The 27,418-nt window shown below is 45.7% G+C and overlaps 4 protein-coding genes across 4 annotated transcripts; 2 read left to right on the top strand and 2 right to left on the bottom strand.

Annotated features, from left to right (window-relative positions):
• Positions 1-490: 490 nt before the first annotated feature.
• Positions 491-2,806, top strand: MYCFIDRAFT_32938 (uncharacterized protein; the record flags this gene model as incomplete). Its single annotated transcript, XM_007928782.1, has 3 exons — positions 491-630; positions 682-2,577; positions 2,641-2,806. The coding sequence occupies 3 exons, from the start codon at positions 491-493 to the stop codon at positions 2,804-2,806; spliced, it is 2,202 nt and encodes a 733-aa protein (XP_007926973.1).
• A 462-nt stretch (positions 2,807-3,268) lies between these two features.
• Positions 3,269-6,419, bottom strand: MYCFIDRAFT_138085 (uncharacterized protein; the record flags this gene model as incomplete). Its single annotated transcript, XM_007929209.1, has 4 exons — positions 3,269-5,518; positions 5,567-5,986; positions 6,035-6,092; positions 6,154-6,419. 4 exons carry the CDS (start codon positions 6,417-6,419, stop codon positions 3,269-3,271), a joined length of 2,994 nt encoding a protein of 997 aa, XP_007927400.1.
• A 15,238-nt stretch (positions 6,420-21,657) lies between these two features.
• MYCFIDRAFT_78705 (uncharacterized protein) lies at positions 21,658-23,779 on the bottom strand (the record flags this gene model as incomplete). Its single annotated transcript, XM_007928967.1, has 2 exons — positions 21,658-21,704; positions 22,459-23,779. The coding sequence occupies 2 exons, from the start codon at positions 23,777-23,779 to the stop codon at positions 21,658-21,660; spliced, it is 1,368 nt and encodes a 455-aa protein (XP_007927158.1).
• Positions 23,780-24,234: 455 nt separating this feature from the next.
• On the top strand, positions 24,235-25,216 carry MYCFIDRAFT_32219 (uncharacterized protein; the record flags this gene model as incomplete). The annotated part of the gene is made up of 3 exons (XM_007928756.1): positions 24,235-24,414; positions 24,451-24,964; positions 25,017-25,216. 3 exons carry the CDS (start codon positions 24,235-24,237, stop codon positions 25,214-25,216), a joined length of 894 nt encoding a protein of 297 aa, XP_007926947.1.
• Between the last annotated feature and the right edge of the window lie 2,202 nt (positions 25,217-27,418).

Genomic DNA, 27,418 nt, shown 5'->3' with positions numbered 1-27,418 from the left:
TGCTGCAGCTGCGGCTTATTGAGAGCTGGCTGGACGGAAGCGAAGCGAGATCCCCGTCAACTTTAGTTCTACTGTATCGGCGTTTCGGGCGCCGACATCCATCCACTTTACGCGAGCTAGGCGCGTCGCGTCAAAGACAGCGCGTTTCGTTTCCGCTGCCAGTGCCCTGAGCCCTCTTTTCGGAGCCCACTCTACATCCTACAACACCTACGATCAACGACTTCAGCTTGCTCCGGAAACCGACTCCAGGACCCTAATAAGCGACGCTTCATGATCGGTCCAATTCTCGTGGGAGAGATAGTTGCATCAGGGCTTGTCATCCTTACCGTTTAGGGCGTCGGTATAGGCTTCGCGATCCATTCCCTTCGCAAGGAATACAAGACTCGCAAAGAGTTGCAAGATCCTGAGCCTGGCTTTGACCTTGATTCCATAACCGGACGGCTTCTGTCGGAATCCGAATTGGCGGAATACGAATCATCGACGACACAAGATGGATCGACAGTCGGTATATACCCTGAGCCTCTTCGGGGAAGAGCGTTCAGCGGACGGCGATCAGACGAACAAGCAGACACAGAAGGAGCTGATAGCCTTCATTCTCGAGTTTCACTTAGACGGCGTCTACACCTATCGGTATATCATCCCACATTATCTTTGGCAAGGCTGCTGTTAATGTGTCCGCAGAGATCAGATAAGAGAAAACGTGCTCTCTAAGCAATATTACTGCGACATCGACATCGCCCACCTCATTGCCTTCAACGAAGAGCTTGCAAACAGACTTAACAATGAGCCTGCCGATATCATACCCATCTTCGAATCGGCTCTCAAACAGTGCACACAGCGCATCCTCTATCCCTCACGAAGCAAGGAAGATTCCGAAATTTCCAAGTCTCTTCCAGAGCATCAACTACTCATCCACTCCTCCGTCTCCCAGACATCGATCCGCGGTCTCACAGCCACCAATGTCTCTCACCTAGTCCGCATACCAGGCATCGTTATCGGCGCCAGCACCCTCAGCTCGAAAGCCACCACCGTGCACATCCAATGCAGAAATTGTCAGCACGAGCAAAACATCCCCGTCACATCGGGTTTCTCCGGCATCACACTTCCGAGAACTTGTGGCAGAGTAAAAGAACCTAGTGATGGCGAGAAATGTCCACTCGATCCATACTTTGTCGTTCATGAAAAGTCACAATTCATTGATCAGCAAGTGCTGAAGCTGCAAGAGGCGCCTGATGACGTACCGGTAGGAGAGCTGCCGCGACACATTCTGGTGTCGGCAGATCGATATTTGGCAAACAGAGTCGTGCCTGGTACGAGATGTGTGATCATGGGTGTCTTCAGCATATATGCAAGTCAAAAGAACAGCAAGAACAGCGGAGCCGTGGCAATCAGAAATCCATACCTTCGAGCAGTCGGCATCCAGACCGATCGCTCGCACAAGGGCAGCGGCATGGGAATCCAGTTCACAGATGAGGAGGAGCAAGAATTTCTAGAGATGTCGAGAAGACCAGACATATACTCGCTCTTCGCAGACTGCGTTGCACCATCCATCTATGGCAATTCAGACATCAAGAAGGCAATCACTTGTCTGCTGATGGGCGGCAGCAAGAAGATTCTACCCGATGGTATGAAGCTGCGTGGAGATATCAACGTTCTGCTCCTCGGTGACCCCGGTACAGCCAAGTCGCAGCTGTTGAAGTTCGTCGAGAAATGTTCTCCCATCGCTGTCTACACTTCTGGAAAAGGTTCTTCAGCAGCCGGTCTCACAGCGTCGGTGCAACGAGACACCAACACCCGAGAGTTCTACCTAGAAGGTGGTGCTATGGTCTTAGCAGATGGCGGTGTGGTCTGTATTGACGAATTCGACAAGATGAGAGATGAAGATCGAGTAGCCATTCACGAAGCCATGGAGCAGCAAACCATATCTATTGCAAAGGCAGGCATCACGACTATTCTGAACTCGAGAACATCAGTCCTCGCCGCAGCCAACCCAATATTTGGACGATACGATGACCTGAAATCTCCTGGCGAGAACATTGACTTCCAGACCACTATTCTGTCCCGTTTCGATCTCATCTTCATCGTCCGAGACGATCACGACCGAAATCGTGACGAGACAATCGCCAAGCACGTCATGGGCATCCACATGGGCGGCCAGGGCGTACAGGAGCAACACCACGCCGAAATCCCTGTCGAAAAGATGAAGCGCTACATCTCCTATGCCAAATCACGATGTGCACCGCGACTATCTCCGGAAGCTGCAGAGAAATTGAGCTCGCATTTCGTCAGCATCCGACGACAAGTGGCGAGAGCAGAACAAGACGCTAACCAGAGATCTTCCATTCCGATCACGGTCCGTCAACTGGAGTCTCTCGTCCGTATCACCGAATCTCTGGCCAAAATCGAGCTTCAACCCATCGCTACCGAGAAACACGTCGATGAAGCGATCAGACTGTTCTTAGGCTCAACCATGGATGCTGTCATGTCTGCGGGCGGAGACACTTCTGCTCTCGGTATGGGTGGAAATCGCGAATTGGTCGAGGAAGTCCACAAAGTCGAGGAGGAGCTGAGACGGAGGTAAGAAGTCGTGACGAACCCTTATAATTGAAGACATCATGCTAACTGATATCGTTTCAACAGATTGCCTATCGGTTATACGTCTTCTCTGGCCACACTTCGTCGTGAGTTTGTGGAACGCAAGAATTACAGCGAGCAGGCTCTCAATCGCGCACTCCAAGTTTTGGTGCGAAGAGAAAGCATACAGTTCCGGAGAGGTGGCACGCTTGTTCATCGGAGTGGTGTGTAAGGGAGGAGTCACTGTCGGGATGAAGGTGATGAGCAATGCTGTTCAGGATCCGGCGTGTATTTGGGCATGCACGCCACGTTGTGTATGGAGTCTTGGGAACTGTGATGATACCATTTGCGAGATTGCGAAGGCGAATGAATTTGATCTTTTCTCTCGACCTTTTTCATTTTCGCCTAGCTAGGCAGCAATGAACGTCGTGAGGTTCCCGATTGTCGTTATCGTGCGAGTAAACTGCAATACAGTACGCCCAGAAGGATATTTCTCAATTGCAGTCGGAAAAGGATCGGTGTCAAGAAGCAGGAACAAGGGCTGTCCGGTGGAAGAGAGTCTTTGTGAACAAAACTTCTAAGCATAGTGAGAGCAAATTGGGACCTCTACTCGCTCATCCCCAGCTAGCTATATCGATGTTCTCATAATATATTTTGCCGCCGCCGCCTCACCACAACACACATCCTCCATCCGTTACCTCAACTGACTATAAGCAACCACCGTGCCACGACAAGAAGCGTAGAAATTCTTGACCAAATCTCTAGTCTTCCTCGTATCACCTCTCACACTGAGTAGAGCGGCGACAAAACGACGTTTCTCAGCCTCATCGTCAGCACTAGGATTGGCCGGCGTGATCTGGGAAAGTGCCGCTTCCATCCAAGTCTTAGAAGCCGGCTGAGTTGAAATTAGCGCTTTGAGCGGTTCGCACAGTTGTTCGAGTTCGCTGCGTTGACCACGACCCGTGATTTGATTCATGAGTGCTTGGGTCAGAAGAGGACCATAGGCGATAACGGCTTGTGACAGTCTTTGTCTGATCGCTTCGTCTTTTGGTGCAGTGGGAGGTTTCACGAGGTTTGCCCAGAAGTCACAAGCTGCGCGTTTGGGCATGAGGTCTTGGCCGTCGAGAGCTTTTAAGGCGAAGTTTAATACGAGCTGTGTGGATTCGCCTGTGCCGGAGGCGTCGAGGAAGATGTGGGTGTAGCGAGGGTTCATGCGGTTGAAGACGTCGATGCAGCCTTGTGCTACTCCGGGATCTTTGGTGGGGTCCTGTAGGGCCTGGACGAAGGTGACTACATGCTGGTAGATGTCGGCGACAACATCGTCGACTTGTGGCTGGTCTTTGCGAGAGTATTGGAGGACTAGTGTGCCTGTCATAGACAGGACTGTCTCGACGTTGGGTGTATGAATTGAGCACGTCTTCAGGAAGGCGACGGTGTAGGAGGGCGGAAAGACGAATGGACCAGGCTCCGTCTCTGCATAGCCGCTCCTGAGAACTTTGCAGATGCCTTCTACGACCTCGCTTGAGGACGGGAGGAGTTGTCGCACGTTCTGACAGCTCGCCAAGATTCGGTTTTGAATGGCCAGGCCGTCCTGTGAGAGCCAAAAGCTTTCCTGATCCTTGGGCTTGATTTGGTCCTCGTAGAGGTCGATTGGCGTGTCGTCCTCTGATTGCAAATTCTTTCCAATGGCAGCCAGGCACTCGATGGCCGATGTGCCAAAGACATTGGCCATTTCTGGGTTTGACTGCTGTCCGAACTGTCGTGCGCTCGCGATCATGCCGTCGACAATATCAAGTAGTGAACTAAGAGGTCCTGCCTTGGCTTGGTCTGGTGTGACAGCTTGTATGATCGCTGCAATAGCACCAATGACTTTCTCGTTGGTGTACGGCTCGCTCGTCTCGCTTTGAGCGAAACGATTGTATTGTGCCAAGAAGCCATCAAGCTCGCCCGTCAGACTACTTCGGCACGTAGAGCACAATGAAGCGATAGACTTGGCAGCACTGAGGTATAGCCCTTGGTTTTCGAGAGACGCGAACAGAAATCGAAGCGTATCTGGCAGAAATTCTGCATGTCGCTCGATGTACTGACCGTAAGCGCCCAATGTGTCAACAGCTGTTCGCCGTGCCTGAGTTGGCATTGAAATGCTGAAGTCGCCGACGATGCGGTATAGTGGCGAGCGGAAGATTGCAAGAAGCATGTCTTCTGCAGCTTGCTCTTCAAGGACGTTGTCGGCAAGGGTGTTGATGCAAAAGAGCACGGCTTCCACATCCTGCCAATTTTGTGATTGGAGGGCGTTCAGAGCCAGGTTGATCAGTTGCTGCAGCATGCCACTCCCTAGAAAGACATAGATGGACAGCATGAGGTCCGATGCATCCATGCGGAACTCTTTGAAGCCCTCCGATTCTGCGTCTGTCCATTCTTTAGCTACCTCGGCTTCCGGGGTCTTCATCTTCTGCCACAAGAGTGCAGTTAGATTGGTACAAGTCGCCTTTGCTTGGCCAATCCAGGGCTGTTGTGTCTCAGTGCTTGTGTTTGGATATGTCACATCGTTGACATATTCGATATAGGTGTTCCAGAACTCGATGGTATGTATGGACACTTCATCTTCATCTCCAGGATAGCCCGGGGCTTGGAGAATTGCGAAAATTAGCTGCAAGGTAGTACTATTCTGCTCAGGATGCTCCACGATTTGTTGTATATTAGCGATACCATGCGCTATGACGAGCTGTGCCACGGGAAGCACCTCGGGCTCCATATCCTGAAGACCTTGCAACAGTCGGGACTGCACGTGCTCTTGTATCACTGTGCTGATGACATTCATATGCTGAGGCTGGAAGAAGCTGGTGTAGCTTTCGAGAATGTCTCTGAAAACGTCCATTGCTTCGGACTGGAGCAAGTCGTCCGTCAGTAGACCCACCAAGGGAATCACGAGCCGTCGGAGATACTGGAGAGCGTCCGGCTTGCCTGGCCACATTGGCTGAGCGTAATTGACCCAATTCAGGAAGCACACCAAGCTCTCTGCCTTGACTTTACCGGAGAGTGGTGTTATAGGTCGGTCTAGGGCAGAGCGCATAAGTCTGCTTGCATCTTGTACGAGCTGCTCCATCTGATCATGCACCTGTGCAGATGCAGGAGTTGTGGTGTCGACTTTCGTGGCGTCAGTCGCCAACTGTCCACAGAGCTGGAGCATCATAATGAGTTGAGATTCAGTGAGAAGGGGTAAAAACTGGTCAAGTGCATCGTGTGCCGCTGGCAGCTGTTCGTCCTGCAGCGCATCGCCCTGCTGAAATGATGCAGCGAGATGCAGAAGTGGCCGATTCCATGGCACTGAAGACCTGAGGAAATATGTTCCTAGGGCAGCGCACAGCTTTTTGCGAACGAGGTCTCCTTCGCCAGCGCGTTCAAGGCGGACCTGCTGGAAGTGAGCTATCAGCACACGCGGACTGCACGTTCCACATACCGTCCATGAGACCAATCTCGTCAATACAGCATGTGCTGTTGAAGCGTCAAGCTTAGTCCTAAAGCTGAGAATGAGCGCAGAGTCTCACCATAGCCTCATCTCAAGGTCGGGATACTGACCCATCATTGTTGAGTTTGATCTGAAATGTCAAGGCCGCAAAGAAGCGGACGTTCTGGTCTGGGCTTGCCAGCAATGCATCTGCAAGCTGCCAGCCCTGCGGCGAATGTTGCAGAAGCTTGAGCTGATCATCGATGGCGGTAATGACTGTTGGCGTGCCGGGAAGGTACAGGCGTTGGACAAGCTGTGCGGTCGTCAGCGTCGGGGTCGGTGTCGGTGTCGGGGTCGGTGTCAGTGTCAGGACTGCTGGTGCAGCGATTGGTCGCATACCTGCTCAACCTCGTCAACGCTTGTTGGCGCGGCGATGGCTCCGTTGTCCATCATGGGCTTCGACGACTCGCGTCACGCCATCTGAGGCATTGCAAGCTTCGATCGGCACCTCAGACGCGATCAATACGGCCACAGCAAAGGCGCGTGGATCGCCGCGAGATGTACGAAGAACGGGGAAGCTTGCAGTCAGTCGGCCGTCGACGCAGATGCGACGTTGATTGCTCCACCACGTGAGTAGTCTCAGGTGCACAGACCGCCTTGGCACGCTATTCCCCTTCGGGGGCGATGCCGTAGGCAGTCTAAGGAAGCATCTAGGGGTTCTAGTAGATAGATCTTAGCTATATAATGAACATTATCAAAACAGCTGAAAATGGGTATTTCTAAGAAGTCTAACGTTATCTAATAGAGTGTCTAGTAAGTAGAATAGCGGAAAAGTGCCTCTCTATAGTAGAAATTAATACTAAAGGCATAAGGGGGTACTAGGGTATCTAGTGATTAAATTTAAGTAGAGAGTAGTATATTTCTAAGAAAACAACGCTTTTTAGAAGCCTAGAGGGCTCTTAGATAGATTAGAAGTATATAGTCTAAGCTAGAAAGTTAAGAAATCAAATACTAGAAGCACGCACTCTAAGCTAGAAAACTAAGAAATCAAACATTATAAACTCTAGAACAGCAAACCTAGAAGCCCTAGATATATATAGAAACCCCTAACCTTACTAGACGCTAATTAGTCGCTCTTAGTACTACCGTATATCGCTATTATATCGCTAGAACTATTACGCTAATAGTCTAGCTTATTAGTATCTTCTCTAGACTAATCTAGCTTATACTGCTTAATAAGGGCTAAGCAGTCCTAAGAAGCTTTATTAAAAGTATGCTTAAGGCGTCTAAGGACTCTAGGGCTACTATCGTCTAAATTAATAGCTATAGGAACTATTATTATTAAAGTGCGCTCCTTCTAGTAGTTAACTAAGGAGTCTAGTAGATTAATGAAACCTATCTCCCTCGGATAGAGAGTAGGTGCTAGATCTACTAGGCTCGCTAGACGCGGTAGATCGCGTACGCGATTAAGGTTAGTAGAGGAGATAGTATCTAATATACTAGACATATTAAAGGGCGCGACTAGCGCCCTTGCAGACCTCCCCTCCTACTTAATCTTAGAGTTATGCTTACGGCTGCTTAGAGCCGTATATTTAACCTTTAGGGCGCCGAAGACAGTAGAATTAGAGTATCTAGTAATACTACCTAGGTTTACGCAGTTTAGACAGCCGCGCTTCTAGACAAAGTCTATCTCCTCCTTATCGTTACTAGGCTCCTTAGCTATCCGGATATAAGGGCACTCGATAAAGAGATTGTTCTTCGGCTCTATCTTAGTACCGTAGGCTATATAGCGGGCTTTAGGCGTTGTCTAGTCTTATAAGCAGAGATCGCCCGTAGGATCTGCCGTAGGTATATAGTAGCCCTAGTAGCAGTACATTACTAGACAAGCTAGACGGTAGACTAAGGTATAGGTCTTAAAGGTAGTACCCTACCTAGAGACGAAGATTCTAGTATATATAGTAGAGCGAGGCTTAATCTTATAGTTTTTATCTGATATCTAATAGACGTTAGCGATCGTTAGATTCAGCTTTAGGCCGTTCGGACTATTCTTCGGAAGTATAGCATTTAGCGCCTTAACGGCCTAAATACTAACCTAGCGGGTTCGATAGCTCTACTAGGCTCTAATCTAGCGCTTATAGAACTCGTAGTACTCGTCCTTATCGTTAAAGCTAACGGTCGCCTTGCTAAACTAGTCGTCCTAGATAGTATCGAAGAGCCGCCGCTAGTTCTTATCTTTTATCCTACCGCTATAGTCTAGATTAGGTAGATAGGCTAGCTTAACTAGAGGGACGTATAGGGCAGCTAAAGCAGCTAAAGAAGAGGAAGCCTTCGGAGGCATAGTAACAACTTGCTAGTAATAGATTAGCTTATCTCTAAAAAAGTTAAGGTAGACTAAGCCGTTAGATAGCCCTTTAGGCAGCTTAAACTTACGAATAGAAGTAGAGATACTTTAAAAACTTAAAGTCTTAAAGAAGTATTAAGTGCTAGCGCGACTAGAGCGCTGCTAAAGCTTCTAAAGTGGCTATAATAGTATAGAGGCTAGAGGGACAGTCTAAAAAGGTGTCTAAGAAGGCTAATAGTAACTAACTATACTAAAGGTTAGTTAGTAGTAGTAGAAAGAAGAGAGGGTTAACAATCGAATTTAAGGTTCCTTAAGAACACTAGAAGTATACCTAACCGCCTAACCGGTAAGGGTAGCTACTAGGCAGCGGCGGCGGCGTAAAGGGGTAGTGTAACGTATCTAGGTAAGCTTCGCGCTATTAGATAGGTTAGGCGGCGGTGTACATACGCGCCTAATTAAAACTAGTAAGGGGACAAGTAAAGGAGCTAGCGGAAGGCGCTAGTAACGATCTAAAGGCAATCTAAGCTTGCGGAGAGCACTAGCGGCGATAAGATAATGCCTGGATTTGCTAGACAATAGTAGGGTATTCGCCCCGAGAGGAGCAGGTTATTAGGGAATAATTATTAAAAGTCTAGAGCTTTAGATAAATAACTGAAAGCTCCCCGTTAAACCTAGTTCTTCTAAGGACTCTCCTTCTAGTTTACGTAGTTCTAGCTCTTTATCTCGATCGAGATCGCTTCTATCGTTTGCTAGGCCTATTAGACCGGGCATAAGATTAGTCTCTACAAAGCGCTTTAGACTAGGGTTATCTAGAGGATCTAGGAGGGCACCTTCGATATTATAAAGTGCCTAATCGGGCCTAACAAGTCTTTCCCGCTACTAGACGACGTTCTCGTTAAATCTGTCTAATCTAGACACGCTATTAACCTCCTTTATAAGATTCGTAACGCTAGTTGTAATCAAATCTATAGCGTAGAAAGGAAATTCCTAATATTCTAGAACCTAGAGCCTAGTCTAGAGCGTCTCCTAATATAGGATATTTGCTAGATCGTAGATTTCTTCTATCGCCTTTCGTAAGGCGTGTTTCGTATCCGTTCTCTTACTAAACCTAGCCTCTATCTAGTTACGCAGATAGCTAGTAAAATTGGCTAGAAGGGCATATTCTTCTAGATTCTACTCGATGCTAAATGCTCTATTTCGCCTAGAATTTAGCAGATTCTTTAGAAACAAGTTTAGCTATTCGTTAGCTCGATCAATCTTAAACTAGCTATCTTCTCTCCCTACAAAATTGACTAACCTATTAGCTAGGATTGCCCTCTAAAGCTACTAATCCGCTACTAGACCGTCTAATAACTACTTTATCTATAGCATAATAAAAGCGTAGTTTTTATATAATCTAGCGTAGAAGATAAGGATATAGCGGTCGATAACCCGCCTAAGAAGGCTAATATTAGCGTACTTAATAGCATAGCACAGTAGTTAATATGTCTTAGCAACCTAGATAAACCTAATGTTCGTCTAGCGCTCCTCGTTACCTCGTAGATCTAGGCGCTATATAGGCTTCCTCTTCTTCTTCTTCTCTAGCTTGTCGGACGTATATCTAATAGGCTGCTAGCAGTACTTCGCTTTAGCTAGGTCTTCTACGGGATCGGTCGTCTAGGAGGTCTAGGCGGCCTTAGAAAACGCTAGTTTATATATCTTATCGACTAGGCGAAGGAAGGATTCTACGTTATATTAGCCTAGAAGCTTACTAACTTCCTCTCTAGAGGCATTCTAGACACCTAGGATCTTATATAGGAATGCTAGTATTCGAGCCGTAAAGCTGTCTATTGCTAGACGCTCTAGATAGCTATATAGTAGCTAAAATAAAGGGCAGATCTTCCTTTCTATTAATTTGCGGTATATAGAAAGTATAGACTTACTCTCCGTACTATCTAGTCTATTAAAGTTATTGCAGATAGCCTGTATTAGACACATTTTCAGATAGAATAGTCCTAGTATTAGTAGTAGCTATATTAACTTATCGAATTCGTCGTCGTTCTATATAGCGTCTTTCCGGAAAACTCGTATATTCTAAATAGATTTCTGATCGCTATAAACTAATCTAACGTATCTAGATTAGTTATATAGTAGAATATTATGTCCTTTATTAAGCGAGCGGTAGTAAAGAATTTGTTAGAGGCTATACGTAATTGGTATATAACTAGCTCGAGTGAAGCTAGGGTCTTAGTACCTTAGATAGGGCTTGGCGCTTAGCGTTAGGCTAACTAGCCTACCTTCCTCCTTCTCCTCCTAGTTCTCTATCGAATACTACTCGTACCTACTACTACCCTATCTACCTGCTAATATACCCTTCTTATATAGTATTCGATCTACCCTTTAAGGGCAGTAGCTAGATAGTCCTTATTTCAAGCTTTTAGCGGTATAGCTACGAAAAACTATCGATTTAACTATATTACGCCCGAAGAACGGGACCTATACGTACCATTCTACTAAAACAACCGTACCAATTATTAAGCAAGGCCTTCTATACGGCCTATTACACTAAGTTAAGCATATTAGGCCGATACTCGCTAATTCCGCTATATCCGCACTATAAGGGGCTATAATACATTATTAGTACTACCCCTTATTATAATAGCCGGTTTATTACGAAGCAACAACAACCGTACTGCCGCTAGTAGCGCTAGCAATAACAACGCTAGTAGCATAGTACCTGCTAAAGTGCCTACTAAAGCACCTGCTAAAGTACCTACTAAAGAGCCTACTACTAGGCCTACCGAAGAACCTATAGTTCTAGGCGACGATCTAGAATTGCCTGTTAACGACATTCTTAACAATATTGTTAATCGACGATATAGCTAACTAGCCTTTAGGCCCTAGCTAGTAGCGAGACTTTAGGAAGCTACCTAAAACAGGCTCGCTACTCTACGCTAAGAACAATAGCTAAAGGATAATCTCCTTAAGATTCGTCGCCTTTAGGAGGCCCTAACAACTAATACTAAGCCGATAGTAGGGCCGTCCTTACTATTAGTCCTAGTCTAGAAGAAGGATGCTAAACTTAAGGACTGCACTGTATTTAATAGCTCTAGTCGAAAGCAATATAATAACTATATTCGTAACTATAAGCTCAATTAGCGTAATATACCGAGAGCGCTACTAGATAACTATTCCTTAGTTGTCTATGCTATATAGTATATTAACGGTAACCCTAAGCGTATATAGGATAACTATTTCGATTCCCTTTACGACTAGACCGCTATTTAATAGCAGGATTACAAGACTATTATGCTAAACACCCTTAGCAACCCTATATTACGCTAGCAGCACGCCTAAGACTAATACCTACGTGCTAAGCAAAAGGCCGACTAAACCTCTCGATCCTTCGAGGCCTATCTAAAGACCCTTAAGGACGATTTGCTACCTAAGACCGACTCTATCTAGATATCTAAGATACGACCTAAACTAAGATAGGAACTAGTCCTTAAATTAGACCGCCGCCGTATATTCGAATAGGCTAATCTTACACGCATTTAATTTATAGTTAAAGTAGAGACTATAGAGTGTATAGTATAGCTATAGCAACGGTTGGAATCTAAGATACGACTATCTACTAACCGTAGCCGCGGTAGAAACTAAGGAGGTACTCCCTAAACTAACACTACTAACAATAGAAACAGTAACGACTAACGTAGAAGAGGCAGGGGCCGATACTGCGGTAGAAACTCCTAGCGAGGAAGAGGACAAGGAAGGGGCTCATTTCTATATACCCCTAATCGTTTATCTAATTCTAGCACTAATTCGAGCGGACCTAGCGGTGCCCTAACTAGATACAAGTGCTTCAATTGTAATAGTACTACTCATTTACTAGGCTAATATAATAGGCCCCGAGACTAGGCCCGAGTCGACCGTACTGCCGCTAAACACCGAAAGCACCTCTTAGCCGCTAATGCTACCCCTATTAGCCTTTCTAACTATTCGAAAAAAGAATAAGCGCCGCACTAACTATTAGCCTTATGCGGCGTAAAACCATCGACATAGTGCTAGCTATTATACGTACCTATCTCGTAGAAGATATATATAGGAACAACTATAAGACTAAGGTTACGCTAGACCTAGGAAATTCAGTTAGCGCCCTTATTAGCCATCGCCTAGCTAAGCAATTAGACCTTCGATAACTACCTAGGACTAACCTACTAACCCTTACTTAGTTTAATAACGCTCGGCACTTAACCTACGGAGCCTACTATATCTATATAGCCCTAAGAGACGACCTCGGCAATAAGCGCCTACTAAACTTTACTGCCTACGTAGTAGACATAGACAGCCTCCTATCTAAGATTATTATTAGCAACCCTGTTCTTAAGTACTATACTATAGTTATAGACTTAGGCAGTTAATAGTAGCGATTTAGAATCGCTAGGAAAGAGGACATTAAACATATTAATGTTAGCGAGTGCCCTAATAATATTAGGGTCCTATTTATCGGCAACCTAATACCTACCGCAGCTAACCTAATAGTCGACCTATTAGGCGATAACGATAAGCCTATGCCCCCTAATAGCAGAGACTCTAATTAGCTTGCTCGCATACCGGAGCCTATTCGAGAAACCTATATTAATGTATTTAAACACTACTTAGCATCGACATTGCCTATATTTAAAGAGACAGATTATAAGATTGATATTATAGAGGGCAAGGAGGTCCCTTTTAGCCCCCTCTATAACCTTAGTAAACGAGAGCTTACTATGTTGCGTAAGTACCTAGAGGAAAACCTAGCTAATAGTTGCATTCGGTATAGTAATAGCCCTGCTAGCGCCCCTATCCTATTCGTACTAAAGAAGGATAGTAGCCTACGCCTATATATTAATTATCGTAGGCTTAACGCTGTTACTATTAAAGACCGCTGCCTACTTCCTCTTATTAATAAGACCCTCGATCGCCTTTCTAGTACTTACTACTACACTATATTAGACATTAAGGATGTATACTATCGCATCCGTATCCGTAAGGGTAATAAATAGAAAACAGCCTTCTATACCCGCTATAGCTATTTCGAGTATCTAGTTATACTATTTAGGCTAGCAAACGCCCCTACAACATTCTAGTCCTATATTAATCGGGCCCTATTAGGCCTATTAGATCACCTCTGTGTAGTTTACCTAGATAATATCCTAGTTTATATACACTTACCTAACATTGCAGAACACTAGGCTATAGTACGAAAGGTCCTCGACCGCCTATAGGCCTATAGCCTATATTGCAAGCCTTCTAAATACACCTTTGCTACTAAGGAGGTGTCCTTCCTTAGCTTCCTCGTGTTAACTGAGGGTGTTAAGGCTAATCCTAATCGGATCAAAACTATTACTAAATGGCCTGTTCCTACGTTAATTAAGGAACTATAGTCGTTCCTCGGTTTTACTAACTTCTATCGCCGATTTATTAAGGGCTATTCGAGGCATATAATGCTATTGACTAAGCTTACTAAAACTAAGGCTAATCTATCTAGAGAGTTTAGATAGACTAATAAGACACAAGCCGCTTTTAACGGTCTAAAGAAACGATTTACTAAAGTCCTCTTATTACACTATTTCGTACTAAGCAAACAGATCCGAATTGAGACTAACGCTTTATAGTTCGCTATATTAGCTATTATATTATAGTAGGCTAATAATACCTACTAGTACCCGATTGCCTTCTTCTTAAGGAAGATAATTAATACTAAACGTCGCTACGAGACCTACGAGCAAGAGCTCCTAGCTATTATCGAGGCCTTTAAGCATTAGAGGCACTACCTCGATAGGGCTTAACATACAATATAGGTCTATATAGACTATAACAACCTCCGTAGAATTACGAAGGTTACTAGGGTTATAGGTCGACAGGCTAGATAGGCCGTCTACCTCGCTAGGTTTAATTTTAATATATTATATCGGCTAGGCGTAAGTAACCCTGCTAATAGCCTATCGAGGCGACCTAATTACGACAGCGGGACTTAGCAATCTATTAATTTATTATTTCCAACCCTGTAGCATAAGATTGCTATAGTCCGTATTATTAATAAGCAAGCGTAGGATAAGCGGCTTACCGGACTCCGCGACGGCTTAAAGCATATTAATGCTCTTGCTATATTAATAGTGCGTATTAAGGACATAGATAGGAGAAGTTATAATAACTCCCTAGTCGATATCGCTATATATAGTAATAGCGATAGCACTACTATAGTTAATCCGGCTGCTAGTACTATTAGATGCATATAATGCGTACCTCGTTTAATAGCGAGGGTGCTGTTAAATAACCTTGTAAATAGGGATAGTTAATCGTTTATAAATAAGCTATTACGGGCTTAGTAGAGGGACGCCTTTGCTGCTAAACGTATAGACAAGCTTATAAGTAGGCGAAAGACTCGATCTAGTAAGAGTAATTAGTCGATCGACGACAAAGGTTACTTAAGGTTTAAGGGCAGATACTATATTCCCGCTAAACAATCGATTAGATAAGAACTTCTTAAGCGACACTATAATAGTAAGCTTGCCGGTTACTATAGTATAGAGAGGTCGCACGAGCTACTATCGCGCACATACTACTAGCTAAATAGTAAGCGGGATATAAAGGAATACGTTAATACGTACGCCGTATACTAACGTATTAAGGCACTAAAGTATTAGCCTTTTAGCGAGTTGTCCTTTTTACTAATCCCTTACAAGCCATTTACAGAGCTTATAATAGACTTTATTATAGGCCTTCCGCCTACTAAGCGTAGGGGCAGCAAGGACGTGTACGATGCTATCCTTGTTATAGTAGATCGATTTACTAAAGGCGCTCGATACATCCCGGCGCGCAAGGATTAGACTGCTATAGATATAGCAGAGGCGCTATAGACTAACATCTTCTATACCTATTAGGGAACCCCTAAGGGGATAGTCTCCGATAGAGGCTCGATATTTACGTCGCACTATTAGAGCGAAATATACCTACAGCTAAGACTAAAGCATCGGCTATTAACAGCCTTCTATCTATAGACTAACGGTTAAACAGAGAGATAGAATGCCACCCTATAGCAGTACCTACGTAGTTACATTAACGAGAACCCTAAGGATTAGGTCAATCTCCTATAACTAGCCGAATTCGTATATAACAATAGTGTCTACTTATCTACTAAGGTGTTACCCTATTTCGCTATAATAGGAAGCAACCCTACGCTACTATAAGACCCCCTATCGCTCGAGGCCGAGCGTAAGGAAAGGGAAGCGGGTCAACCTAAGATACTAGCGGCTATTAAGAAGGTTTAGAAGATGCGAGAAATCTATGCTAAGATAGCCGAGAAGTTAATAAAGGCTTAAGAGTACTAAAAGACCTACTACGACAAATACTGCCTTCTAACAACCTTTAAGTAAGGCGATATAGTTATGCTTAGTATAAAGAACCTCCGCATCCGTAAACACCTATTACCCGATAGCAAAACAAGGCCTAAGCTCGCACTAAGATACATTAGCCTATTCCGTATCCGAGAACCGAAGGGCATATAGGCCTACTAGTTATAGCTTCTACCCTATTACACTATCTATAACACCTTCTATATATCCCTCCTTAAGCTATACTATTAACGCGAAGGCGACGAAGCGCCTACTAAGTTAGAAGAAGTCTTAGCTAATAGTGAAGAACTATAGTCTATAGAACGTATCCTATAGCACCGGACTAGGAAAGGTAAGAAGGAGTACCTATTAAGATAGCAAGGCTATTTACCTAAATAGGACTCGTAGGAAGCTAAAGCCTCTTTTAAAGATATAACTAAGTTGTTAGATAAGTATTAGACTAGTATAAAGAATAAGAAGAAGGCTAAAAGCTCGTAATGTTACTAAGGCTTAGGATTAATAGTGCCCCCGGGGTACTATTAGCTAACTAATTAGAGGCCGACAAACTAGGACAATAAGACTATACTACTATAGTAGACGCGCACTAAGCATCAACAAACGCGCTATAACTGTCTACTAATCGCCTACTCTTTTAAGGATTCTACCTCTTCCCTAATACGCCCTATAGGTCCCCCTCTTATTCTTTATTTTATCGAGGCCTCGAGACCCGAGCGTTCGATAAGGGCGATGTACGCGCGCGTGCGAATAACGGTAACAAAGGTAATAGTGTCGCGTACTAGCAGTGCGCCGGCGGCTAACGCGGCTATGTTAGTAATAGTGTTGCGGAGTATATTATTAGTCGAAGAAGGAAATCGAAAAGCAAGGTAAAGTTAGCGCTAAGACGACTAGCGCCGCTATTATTAATATTACTTACTATTATCGCTACGCCTATAGACACAACCTTACCTGCACTACGAGCCTAAGGCACCTTTAATTAAAACTTTAATTAAAACTTTAAGCCGCCTAAAAGATTAAGCGACTAATAGACTAACTAAGAGCAAAACTATAGAGCTAAGCTAGCCGGGGTCGATCTTGCGGACAATAGATTACTCCTCGATCTATCTAATCCTTTAAGCGAGGCGAACCTCTACTACTGCACTTATAATAGCCTTTACCTATAGAAACTAGACGAGCTATGTTTTTTTAGAAAAGATAAGATAAGATTGACAATTGAAGGCTACTAAACCTAGCTAATTAGGGCTAGCGAAACTACGAACAATAAGAATAATAACCCTCGGAACGGACAAACCCTCGGAAGCGGACATTACTAGGTCTTTTAAGAGTAGACGCAAAGAACTCGGTACGACATTACGTAGAGCGGAGGTAGGGCTACAATACCTCGTACGTCTACCTATTATAGTAGGGAAGACGCGCTCGTATTATAATTAGTCGAAGGTCCTTAATTCTTATAGATACATATTACTTTATAGTTTATTATATATAGGGATAGCGCAGTTAGAATTGGACATTGTGTTAAAAGTGAGGTTTGATATAGTTATATAATTAGGTAGTTAAGTGTTTAATTTAGCGCGGCTAAGTAGCTTATTAGACTTACTAAGTTAGCAGTAACGGAGGTCGAGGTTAGAATATAGAAAGGCTACGAGGGCGCGGCCTTTAGAAGGGAAGCGTGTGTTAGAGGCTATACGTAATTAGTATATAACTAGCTCGAGTAAAGCTAGGGTCTTAGTGCCTTAGGCAGGGCTTGGCGCTTAGCGTTAGGCTAACTAGCCTGCCTTCCTCCTTCTCCTCCTAGTTCTCTATCGAATACTACTCGTACCTACTACTACCCTATCTACCTACTAATATACCCTTCTTACAGAATTTTAGCACTCTTAGCCGCTTTAGTCTGCCTAGTATATATATCTGCAGCTCCTCTACTATTCCCGGCTAGAATTTCTATATAGCCTCCGGCTTCCTTAGCTTCTCTAGCTTGCTTAGCCTACCTTTCCTTTAGTGCTCTACTATACCTAGCCTTCGAAGCTTTAGATCCTTTAGCCTACCTAGCCTTAGGTCTCTAAGCTCCTCCCTCCCTAATAGCTTAACTTTCGGCTACTCGGCTGCTCCTAGCTCTAGGCGGTATAGATGCTTTAGCTACTATAGCTCTTACTCGCTCTTTTTTTTCAACTTGCTTAGTTATACTCTTTAGATGCAGCTAGCTTTCTAGAATATGCTCTAGAACCCTATATATTCCGTTATACGATCCCTCGTTTTCAAATATTAGCTATAAAGACGTATAAATAGACTTCTAGGGCTTTAGTCGATCGATAGCGGGTATTTAGGGGAATTCCGGCACTTTAGACTAATCTAGATCCTCGTTATAGAGCTTATATATCCTCGCAACCGCTTCCTAGTAGACTCTAGCAATGCTAGAGGCAATAAAGTGCCTCGAGATCTTTGTAGCAGTATCGTCGTATTTGTTTCTATCTATACCGAGAATGTAGTATAGCTAGAGCTTCTAGTCCTCGTATAGCATATCTATAGATAAGCTAGATCGCGGCATTTTAATAGATTTGAACAGTTTTCTAGTCGTAAAGTATATTAGATTATCTTTCTAACTGTATCTATGCTCTCTAGATCGTATATAAGCGTCGCAGTTGTTAAATACGATATAACAGCTCGGGTCCTAGCTAAACTAGGTAATCTAGCGCTTTGCGAGATTATATAGCTTCTTATTTGTAGTATAAATCGTCTATAGAAGTACGTAGATCCCTAGACCTGCTAGTGTGCTTAAGATACGACGTTTCGTGCCCTACGACTAGAGATATATACTAATCTAGTACGGCATTGCATTCGCAGATCGCGTGCTAACGTGTCTAGCGAGCGTAGACGTAAGTATAACTATCTTCCTATTAATTATCCGCGCCGATACTGTCTAACGTACCTAGAGGATTCTACGGAAGAATCTGTTTGTCTAGGGCGTATAGCACTCTATAGCCTTCTATATATACCGATAGTTCAGATCTTTAGATAGCGTATCGCAGTTCTAGCAGCCAAATTCTCTAATTCTTTTAGCTTCTTCTTCCTACTGCCTTCGAAAGCTAATTGCAAGGCGTCTAGCAATCCCTAGGCTCTATAGCAGCTTACGTAATATTGCCTAAGTAGTCTAGAACTGTCGCCTCTATAATAGCTTTCTTAACTGCTCTATCGAACCTAGAATAGCTAGGGAAGAATCTACACTATACTCTTATATAAGCTAACCTAGGATTCTATATAGAACGACCGAGCCTAGAATAGCTAGGAAGACTAAATCCTTCTAGACGGTTCTGGCCTATTTAGACTCCTAGCTAATTAGCTTAGTTTTAATATCCTTCTTTAACGGTGTAAAATCGGGATAAATACCTAGTACGCTAGCCTACTACTAGACATAGAGCCCTACTAGCATTCGATCTAGGGAGCAGATATTATAGCATACTTAGACTAACTAATCTAGCTCCTAGTTAAACATCTAAAGGGCAATCTTACGCCGGCAGTCCCTAGGCCTAGCATTAATAAAGCGTCGAAGAGTACGCTCTAGCGTAGCTCGCTTGTCTAACCGTAACTTCGGGCGCTTGTTAGCTATTTTAGACAGCTTAGCTTGCGTCGAGGGCTTATCCTACGAGATCTCCTATATACGTACTAGGCTAGGTCGATTAGATAGCCTCGCCTAGGTTTTAGACTCGCTCTAGCCTAAAGTCTAATCTTCGATTAGTAGAGTAAACACTCCTTTACTATAACGGTTAGATGCTCTAACTGCACGCCTAGCTCGCTAGAATATCGTTCTTATACTGCTATTCCGAGGCAATCGATACTGTACAATTCGCTTAATATCTAGAATGTCTACCCTAAGCCCTAGAGCTTTAGTAGCGAACAGAATACGAATCTAGGAGTCTAGCTGCTAGAATTCCCGTATAATATTCGCCTAAGTTCGCCTAGCTGTTCTGCTATAGTAGATACGACAAATCTAATAGAGCTATCGAGTACTAAACTTACCTAGCTATCTGTATTAGATAAACTAGCGCATCTGATCGATAGTAGCGCCTAGACTAGGCCGGCTATTAATAAAAACGACGGTCTTCTGTAACTGCTAGGGCACTGCTAGACTATCCTAAGATACAATTCCCTTAGTTAACCAATTTAGTATACTGTAATTTACTAGACTGCTATTAGGGATTATATAGACTCTTATTAGAATCTCCGGACGATCAATCGAATGCTATAGTATATAGGTCCCTTTAGCAACTCGAAATCTAGCTCCCTCTCTAGCGTATCTAAGCGTTATCGGGTCTAGTATCGCTAAGCAGCCAAACATCTTTACTAAGCTTCCTACTAGACTTCTTAGCTGCTTTAATTAAGCATATTCCTTCTAAAATGCACTACCCTCTACGCCCTATTGCTATATAAGATGAAATTTATCTACAGCTATTAGACCTAGCGTCTAGCGAAATCTAGCCTTACTCTAAAGCTTCCTAAACCAGTTCTAGAGCGCTATTTCCGGACTAAGCATAATATAAGTGAATTTCCCTATATAGAGGTCCTCCTAGTCTTATCTAGAGAGCGTAGCTTTAGTATCTAATGTAAATAAGAGTAGATTTCTACTAAGTCGCTAGATGCGTTTAGATTGCTCTAAACTAATCTAGTTTAATAGCAAAATAATAATTACTGTCCTCTACATTATTAACGGCTACGCCTAGAACGCTAGACTCTTTCTAGCTAAGGTCTTCGCAATCTAGACGGTATTAGTAACCTTATAGACAAGCTAATATAGCGCCTCTACCTGCTCTGCTCTTAGTGCAAATAGATATATCTAGCGATATACTAGCCTAATTAGACGCTCTTTACTCGATCCTACTATTAGTTTCTACGCGACACCTTCGACTCTCTTTAACTAGATATGCTCCTAGAGCTCCTTCCGGGCCTTTAGAAAGGTCTAGCCTTTAGCTAGACGGAATAGCTAGTCTTATATGTTAGCTAAGAACATTTCGATTCCGGCACTCTCTGCTAAGGCCTAGTCGATCTAGTTATCGCTAATACTAAGGGCAAATCGAACCTTACGACGACAAACCTCCTTCTAAAAGATCTAATATACTAACTAATGCCTCTTAACCTCCGCTATATTGTTATCTATACGCACTAAAGCGTCGCGTATTTAATCGTATAGGCGTCGTCTACATTCCTAGTCTTCTATAGTATCTAGTCTACTAAAAAGTGTCTATAGCTCTGTCTAGTTACTCTACTTATTACCGTCGTCGAGAGACTATACTAGCGTAGCTAGATCGCTATCTAATATATCGCTTAGTAGGTCCTCGTCGCCGGAATCGATTAAAATAGAACCTAATACCTCTCCTTCTAGGTAGTGTTTGTCTAGCGGCTCTAACCCTTTTCCCTTACTCTTCTAATATCCTATATCGTTCTTTAGCGTTACTAGATAAGCCTAATCGATCTATACTAACTCTAGTATATATACTAACGTTACTAACTTATCTCGAAACGACGACTAATGCGTAATACTAGCGCGTGCCCTCTGCTTCTAAAACGGCATCTAAAAAAACGGAAAATATTAGTTTATAGGCAATCTTAGCAGCTTTCGAATGTATCTAGTAGCGTCTAGATTAGTTTAGGTAGGCAGGCTACTTATAGTCTAGAAGATTTATATACAAATCGACGCGTTGCGACTAGACGGCTTTTAGGTCTTCTAGATAACGCGCATTCGCGAAATTTATTAATATTTTATTAGGAGCTTATAGTAGATATTAAATAGAATAGATTATATAAGATAATTTCTTTAGATAGTATATCGTCGTCGTCTAGCAGCTATCTAGCCGTTCCTAAAGCTAGATTGTATAACAGTGTAAAACGCGCCTAAAGCTAAGATGTATCTACTAGAACCCCTAGATGCTTCCTCAGACCTCCTCCAGTAGGAGAGCCCGCGGAGCGCTTAATTGGCTCCCTACGCGAGGTGGTCTGAGCGTCCCCTGAGACTACCACGTGAGAAAATCTTGAGACCCCTGCAAGCGCGCTACTCCGCATTCGGTGACGCGCATGTGAAACCCAAAGGCAGGAAGTCAGATACAAACAACGCGAGATAGTATTGGATTGCTTTGCACTTGTCCCTGTTGCGCGAAGTCGTAGTTCCGACTCTGCAGCACGCTCTGAAGTGTGCTATTTGCCACCACCAGCAGAGACTGCATGCGGGAAACGGATGGGGGAGGGAGGAAGGGTATTAAAGAGTGACTGGAGTTGGTCTTCTATCTGATTGCCATCGTGTCTTGCAACATCTCCGTTGAGAGCATCCTCTCCTCCTTAGGGGAGCAGTAGATGCTTCCGGCCTTGTATCTTCCACAAATGAAACCCTCGAAACGAGTGTAGTCGTATCCGTTACTGCTTGATCAGCTCTCGCTCCCTCAATGTATCGAACCTCTACCGTAGAGGCTGACTCGTCATACCGGAATAGGCCGAGTGTCCAGGTTACCATACACAGATCGATAACCATAAGCCATGCCCAAAACACACCAGCTGCATCCGCAGCCTATGTCCCGAGAGAACCAGCTCCACCAACGCCATGCTATGCCTTGAGCTCCCAATGATGAAATCCCTGTAATCCTGATCTCGAAATCATCCCAATACATTAAGTTTCAGCATACGTCGTAAATCATCTTCCATGGATCTAATGTCTCGTGAGCCTGTCCGAGGATTGTTCTTACCGGCATCGGCATTTTGCTCCGTGCCGCCGCGCTGCATGGCAGGAGTATTGAACGAAGCAGAGTGATTGTTGTAAGGAAAAGGAGGCAGCTCAGCGGGACCAGCCGTACGTGCCGTCTGATTAAGATAGTTGCGTGCAAAGGTGTTCGGGCTATTCGGATCTCCAACAGCAACAACAGAGTCAGCATTGGATGAGGTGTCGCTAGGAACCTCTTGCCGGAGGCCAGAAGTCGGTCGAGTTGATGAGTCAGAACGAGCGGCTTTGAACAGAGGTGACAGATTTCGATTGCCATAGTGGAGGGAGTAGTGATTCTGTTGTTGTTGCTGCTCCGAAGCTGGTCGTGGAGTGCTTGGTCCACAACTGGGTTGCAGACCCGGTGATGGCGAGCCGAAAACGCCATCGGGAGTATGCTGTCCTGAATTGGTTCGTGATTGGTTTTGTGGAGTGCTTGTGTTCGAGCCGTTGGCGGTCTGAAATAACATGTCCTTGAGCGCTTTGGTGGAGTCACGTCGTTCCTGGTCGAACTCTTGATGTCGAGCAGGAATACCAGGAGAGGAGATCGCTCGTTCTGCATACGGTGGTCTACTAGTGTTTGGAGGCACTGTTCGAGGACTAGGCATAGCATTGTCTCCATCGAGCTCGCTCAAGAATATGCTTCGTCCAGATTGTTGGAACGGATTCCTGGGCATCGTCGCAGGTCGCTTTGCGAATTCCGGTGACAACGAAGGCTGACTCAATGCTCTTGCTTGCTCCCTCTCTGCCTTGTCCGCCTGGAAGAACAGGTCTAATGGCGACTTATGACCTTCATCCGGAGGAGCAGTGGGCTTGACAATGTCGGCCTCTGGTGAGGACTGCTCTGCTTCTGGAGTTTTCTCGCCAGCAAGCTTGGCTGACAGCGACGATGGACGACCGCCGTTCGGCACTGATCTGCTAAATTTGGGCATAGGCAGAGCTGAAGCGGCTGGTGAAGCCTGGAATGTAGGTCCCGCGTACGCCCTCTCTTTTGCAGGCGTGGCCAGCATCTGATTGCCTGCATAAGATACAGGTCTCTGTTTTGCGCTATTTCCATTGCCCATGTATGGGTTCTGTTGAAGGGACTTCTGCTGTCCTGCTGCTGCGATAGCTACACTCCGGCGTTGCCTGTGGGTCTTCTGCGGCGAGGAAGTAGAATTGACAAGCGCACCATCTGACATAGCGCCATCGACTTGATTGCGATTGCGGTTTCGGTTGCTGCGCCTCTTTCCCTCTGCGGCGGAAGGAGTGCGCTGGTTGTTGCTTTGCGCGGCCGACGCGATCGGCGCGTCGCTCGCGAACTCGGTCATGACGGCGAGTGAGTGTCGCGAAAAAGAAATATGAACCTTTGGTAAAGCAGGATTTGAACGAAGTCGGGTGTCAGGAGCGACTCGGTGCTCTGATTATCTCGGTAATGGATGGTATTCAGCCCAAGGTACTCGCGGTGATGATCGTGTCTGTGAAGTTTGGAATCCGTATGTAGACATTTGTGATATGAAGAGGTCGAGGTAATGGCCGGATTTCGCAAGGTTGTGAGGAGCCTTGCAGTGTCTGAGTAGGACTATGGATTTTATGGTACGTGGACGAGTGACTACTGAGTCGGAGTGTTGTGACAGTGGTGAATGGCGCGCGACGAGGCGGCCCGCGCTTGCCGAGATGGCGCTCGTGGTCAGGGCTTTGTTCGCCGTTGCCGTCACAGCGTAGCGTCAGCCTTTGCTCTCGTACTGTCTTCTGACTTCGCTCACAAAGCCCCAAAATGGCGTCAATGCCTCCTGCTGAGCTCAGAGCGGCTCTTGATCGAGATGGCTTCGTGCGAATCCCTCAAGCATTTACGCTGTCCGAGGTAGAGCACTTCAGAGCCGCATGCCAGCGCACAGTTGCGGCAGCGAGAAACGGACAATGGAAGTACGTGCGGACGCTTCCAAAGCAATTTCCTCCGTGGAATGTAGAAGACGTTTCGGAGACTGGTATCTTCATGTAGCCCTCAAGCTTCAGCACAATTGCACTGACGTTCATCGCATGCCTTTGGGGCGTCCAACATCTACTTCATCCTGACATGCCTGAGAGGAATACCTTCGCTGAAAGCTATTTTGGTGACAAAATGGTCGACGCCGTCACCTCATTACTAGACTGTTCCAGAGATGACCTGGTGATGGAACTTTACAATATGCTTGTTACTCCTCATTATGACTGGTCTCTACGATGGCATCGTGATGATATTGGGCCGGATATCAGTCCTGAAGAGGAGCTCGAGCGTCTCCAGGAACCAATGTTGCATGCGCAATGGAACTTAGCGCTTTGTGAAGACCAGTCTTTAATAGTGGTTCCAGGCTCCCATAAACGTGCCCGCACACCAATGGAGCGCGGAGCCGATCCCTATGAGGATGATATGCCGGGACAGCTGGCTGTAAAGGTATACCCGGGTGACATTGTGTTCTACAATAATAATCTCCTTCACCGCGGAGTTTACGATAGTAGAACAGAACGCATGACTTGTGAGTATACCTTTTCTTCTGAGGGCCTCGCTTCTGATAGTATGCTGTCTAGTACATGGAACGATAGGAATGAAGGGCTCTGATCCGGCTCGAGCGAGAAATATACTACAACATGGTATAGGCAAGTGGGCCGCTCAGTGCGACTTCCATGCCCTTCCTAGAGATATAGCCAAGCTGGCAGAAAATATGAAGCAGCGTCTGCTGCAAATGGGCTCTGGCGACGATGTTGGTTTCTCCCAGCAGGACTCTTGAATGTAAAAGAAGATAACTCGCGGCACCGCTGCTTCCGTATCCTTGCACTTTCTCAGCATTAGTCATGTTTTCGTCGGCGGGAGCACTGCTTCGCAAATTACTGAAATTGCTTTTCACTATGATGGTAGTGCTGTACACAAGCCTGATGCGGCATTCCAGGACTGAACCCATGCTGTCGTAGGGAGCGTAGCTATACAAGCATGGATACGCAATCTCCGTGCTAAGGTGGCAAGCAATGGATCTGATACTTGACCGAGCAGATGTCTTGGATCGGTCGCTTTAGCACTGCGAACCCATGCTAGAAAGCCATGGTCAAGGCTAAAACTATTTGATGTAATACGAGATGCTGACTGAACGATGCTGTCCATCTTGAAGGTGCACTCATTAAAGTCGTTGTCCTGTGGTCGGCAGAGTGATGCACACCGTTATGAGATCTGGCTCGTGTGAGATCTATGCAGTGTGCAGTGTGCGGCCACAAATCCCAGCGCTCGAAGAAGTCATCTGCTTCCGAAGGGCATGTCACTTTCTCCAGATCAAGAACTATGTTTTCTCGAAGACCTGTTTTCTTGCCAAGTCCCGCGGGCCGAGCGCTCGTGCAGGAACCTTGTCTGTGTTCGAGTGGCATTCGTGCGGACCGCGAATTATTGATGCCTACTCTCGTGCGTTGACGCCATTAAATCTGGCCTCAAGCCACTGCAATGATCTTTGAAGCAATTCTTACACACGATTTGAACTTGCGGCCGCCTTGTGACATCAATTGGAGCGTCTGCAGGCAAGCGATGGCAAGTGGATCTGGTTGGTCGAAGCTCAGAGAGCTCTTCAAGTCTGGAGCGTGCGAGTGTCACGATGCGTCTCTCCGCAGCTCTCGATCCAGGGCTCTGGCTACTTGCTGGTTCCGCTGCCGCGTTGCAGGTTTCAGAAGACGGCTGTTCCTATTAGCAGATCCGCTGTGAGTTTCAGATTTTCAACTCACACCTACGTGCTTTAGTCGCATTTCTTCGTACTAGCATCGTTAAGCATCTCTGGGATCTGCTTCCTTTGTATCTTTTCCATGTATTTCGCGCAATCTGCTTCTATCGGGCCGCAGCTCAAGGTTGGGCGCCTGTTGTGTAGACTGTGTAGTCCTGTCCCCGGACTCCACATAAAAAGCGGGCGCATGGCCTGTGGGTTTGTCAGTGACCCCGGGAATTGTTGCACCTGCTGCTCGTGATAGCGGCTCTACTAGGACACATGCCGCCAGTTGTAAGCAGAGGGTCAGCACTGTATGTCCGGAGATTCATCGTAGCTTTGGGCGTCTGTTGGACGCTGGTCTTATGTACGTTTTATAACGATCCTCGGCGTGCTTACGGAAGTAGCACGGGTTGGCTTGAAGGTCGCTTAGAAGACTTGCTCGACGCTTGTGGCGAACATGTGAGGAGCCGGGAGTTCAGATGAGATCGCGTGTACAGTAAGTGTCCGATGGCTCGGACTCAAGGCGTTCGGCGAGTACAGTTGAATAGTTTGCGATAATGCGGTTGAGCGTGCAGATGCGCACCTCATGCAGCTTCCAGCCTCCCTGGCGAGATCCACAGCTGGCTCTGCCCGAGTGTGTCTGTGGGCGCTGGTAAGTGACAAGCAGTAGCACGTTCGGGCTACGCAAAGCAGGCAAATGGTGTAGTAGTCCAAGAGCTTGAAAAGCTTGCACTTGGGCCGTCAAGTACAAGTATCGCAAGTGGTTTGATTGGTCAAGGCATAGTCAGAGGATGGCAGACCTCAGCACGTGAGCATGCACGTCTGTCAGGTACTGCAGCAAGCTGTTTTCGGAGCTCCGGCATGCAGAGGCTTTCGCCAGCCGCAGGGTCGCGAGATGCTCGATGAGAATAGCCAGGCATACTACTACTGACCGCAGCGTGCTAAGCAGAGACTCGAGATTTGCGGTGTGGGAGTGGCTGTAACCGTGGGAACCGGTGTTCCCCCCATGGCGGCTCGAGTAATAATGCTGCCTTCTCGCACGACGGAGCCGCAGAAGGCGTTGCAGGGTCGGGCACGGGTGCTGCGAGAAATTGGCTACTAGTAGGAGATCTGCAGGCGGCGTATGCCCACACGACTGACCACATGATCACAGCGGGAGCGATTTGAGGGGCTAACTGAGCTCGGACGATATCCTCCTCGATGTCGTCGTCGTCGTTGGTGGTGCGTTGGAACTGGTATGGGACAGCGCTG

The sequence above is a fragment of the Pseudocercospora fijiensis genome, assembly GCF_000340215.1.
Source record: "Pseudocercospora fijiensis CIRAD86 unplaced genomic scaffold MYCFIscaffold_5, whole genome shotgun sequence".
Taxonomy (NCBI): domain Eukaryota; kingdom Fungi; phylum Ascomycota; class Dothideomycetes; order Mycosphaerellales; family Mycosphaerellaceae; genus Pseudocercospora; species Pseudocercospora fijiensis.
The sequence above is the reverse complement of the archived record's forward strand: the minus strand, read 5'-3'. Positions and strand labels throughout refer to the sequence as shown.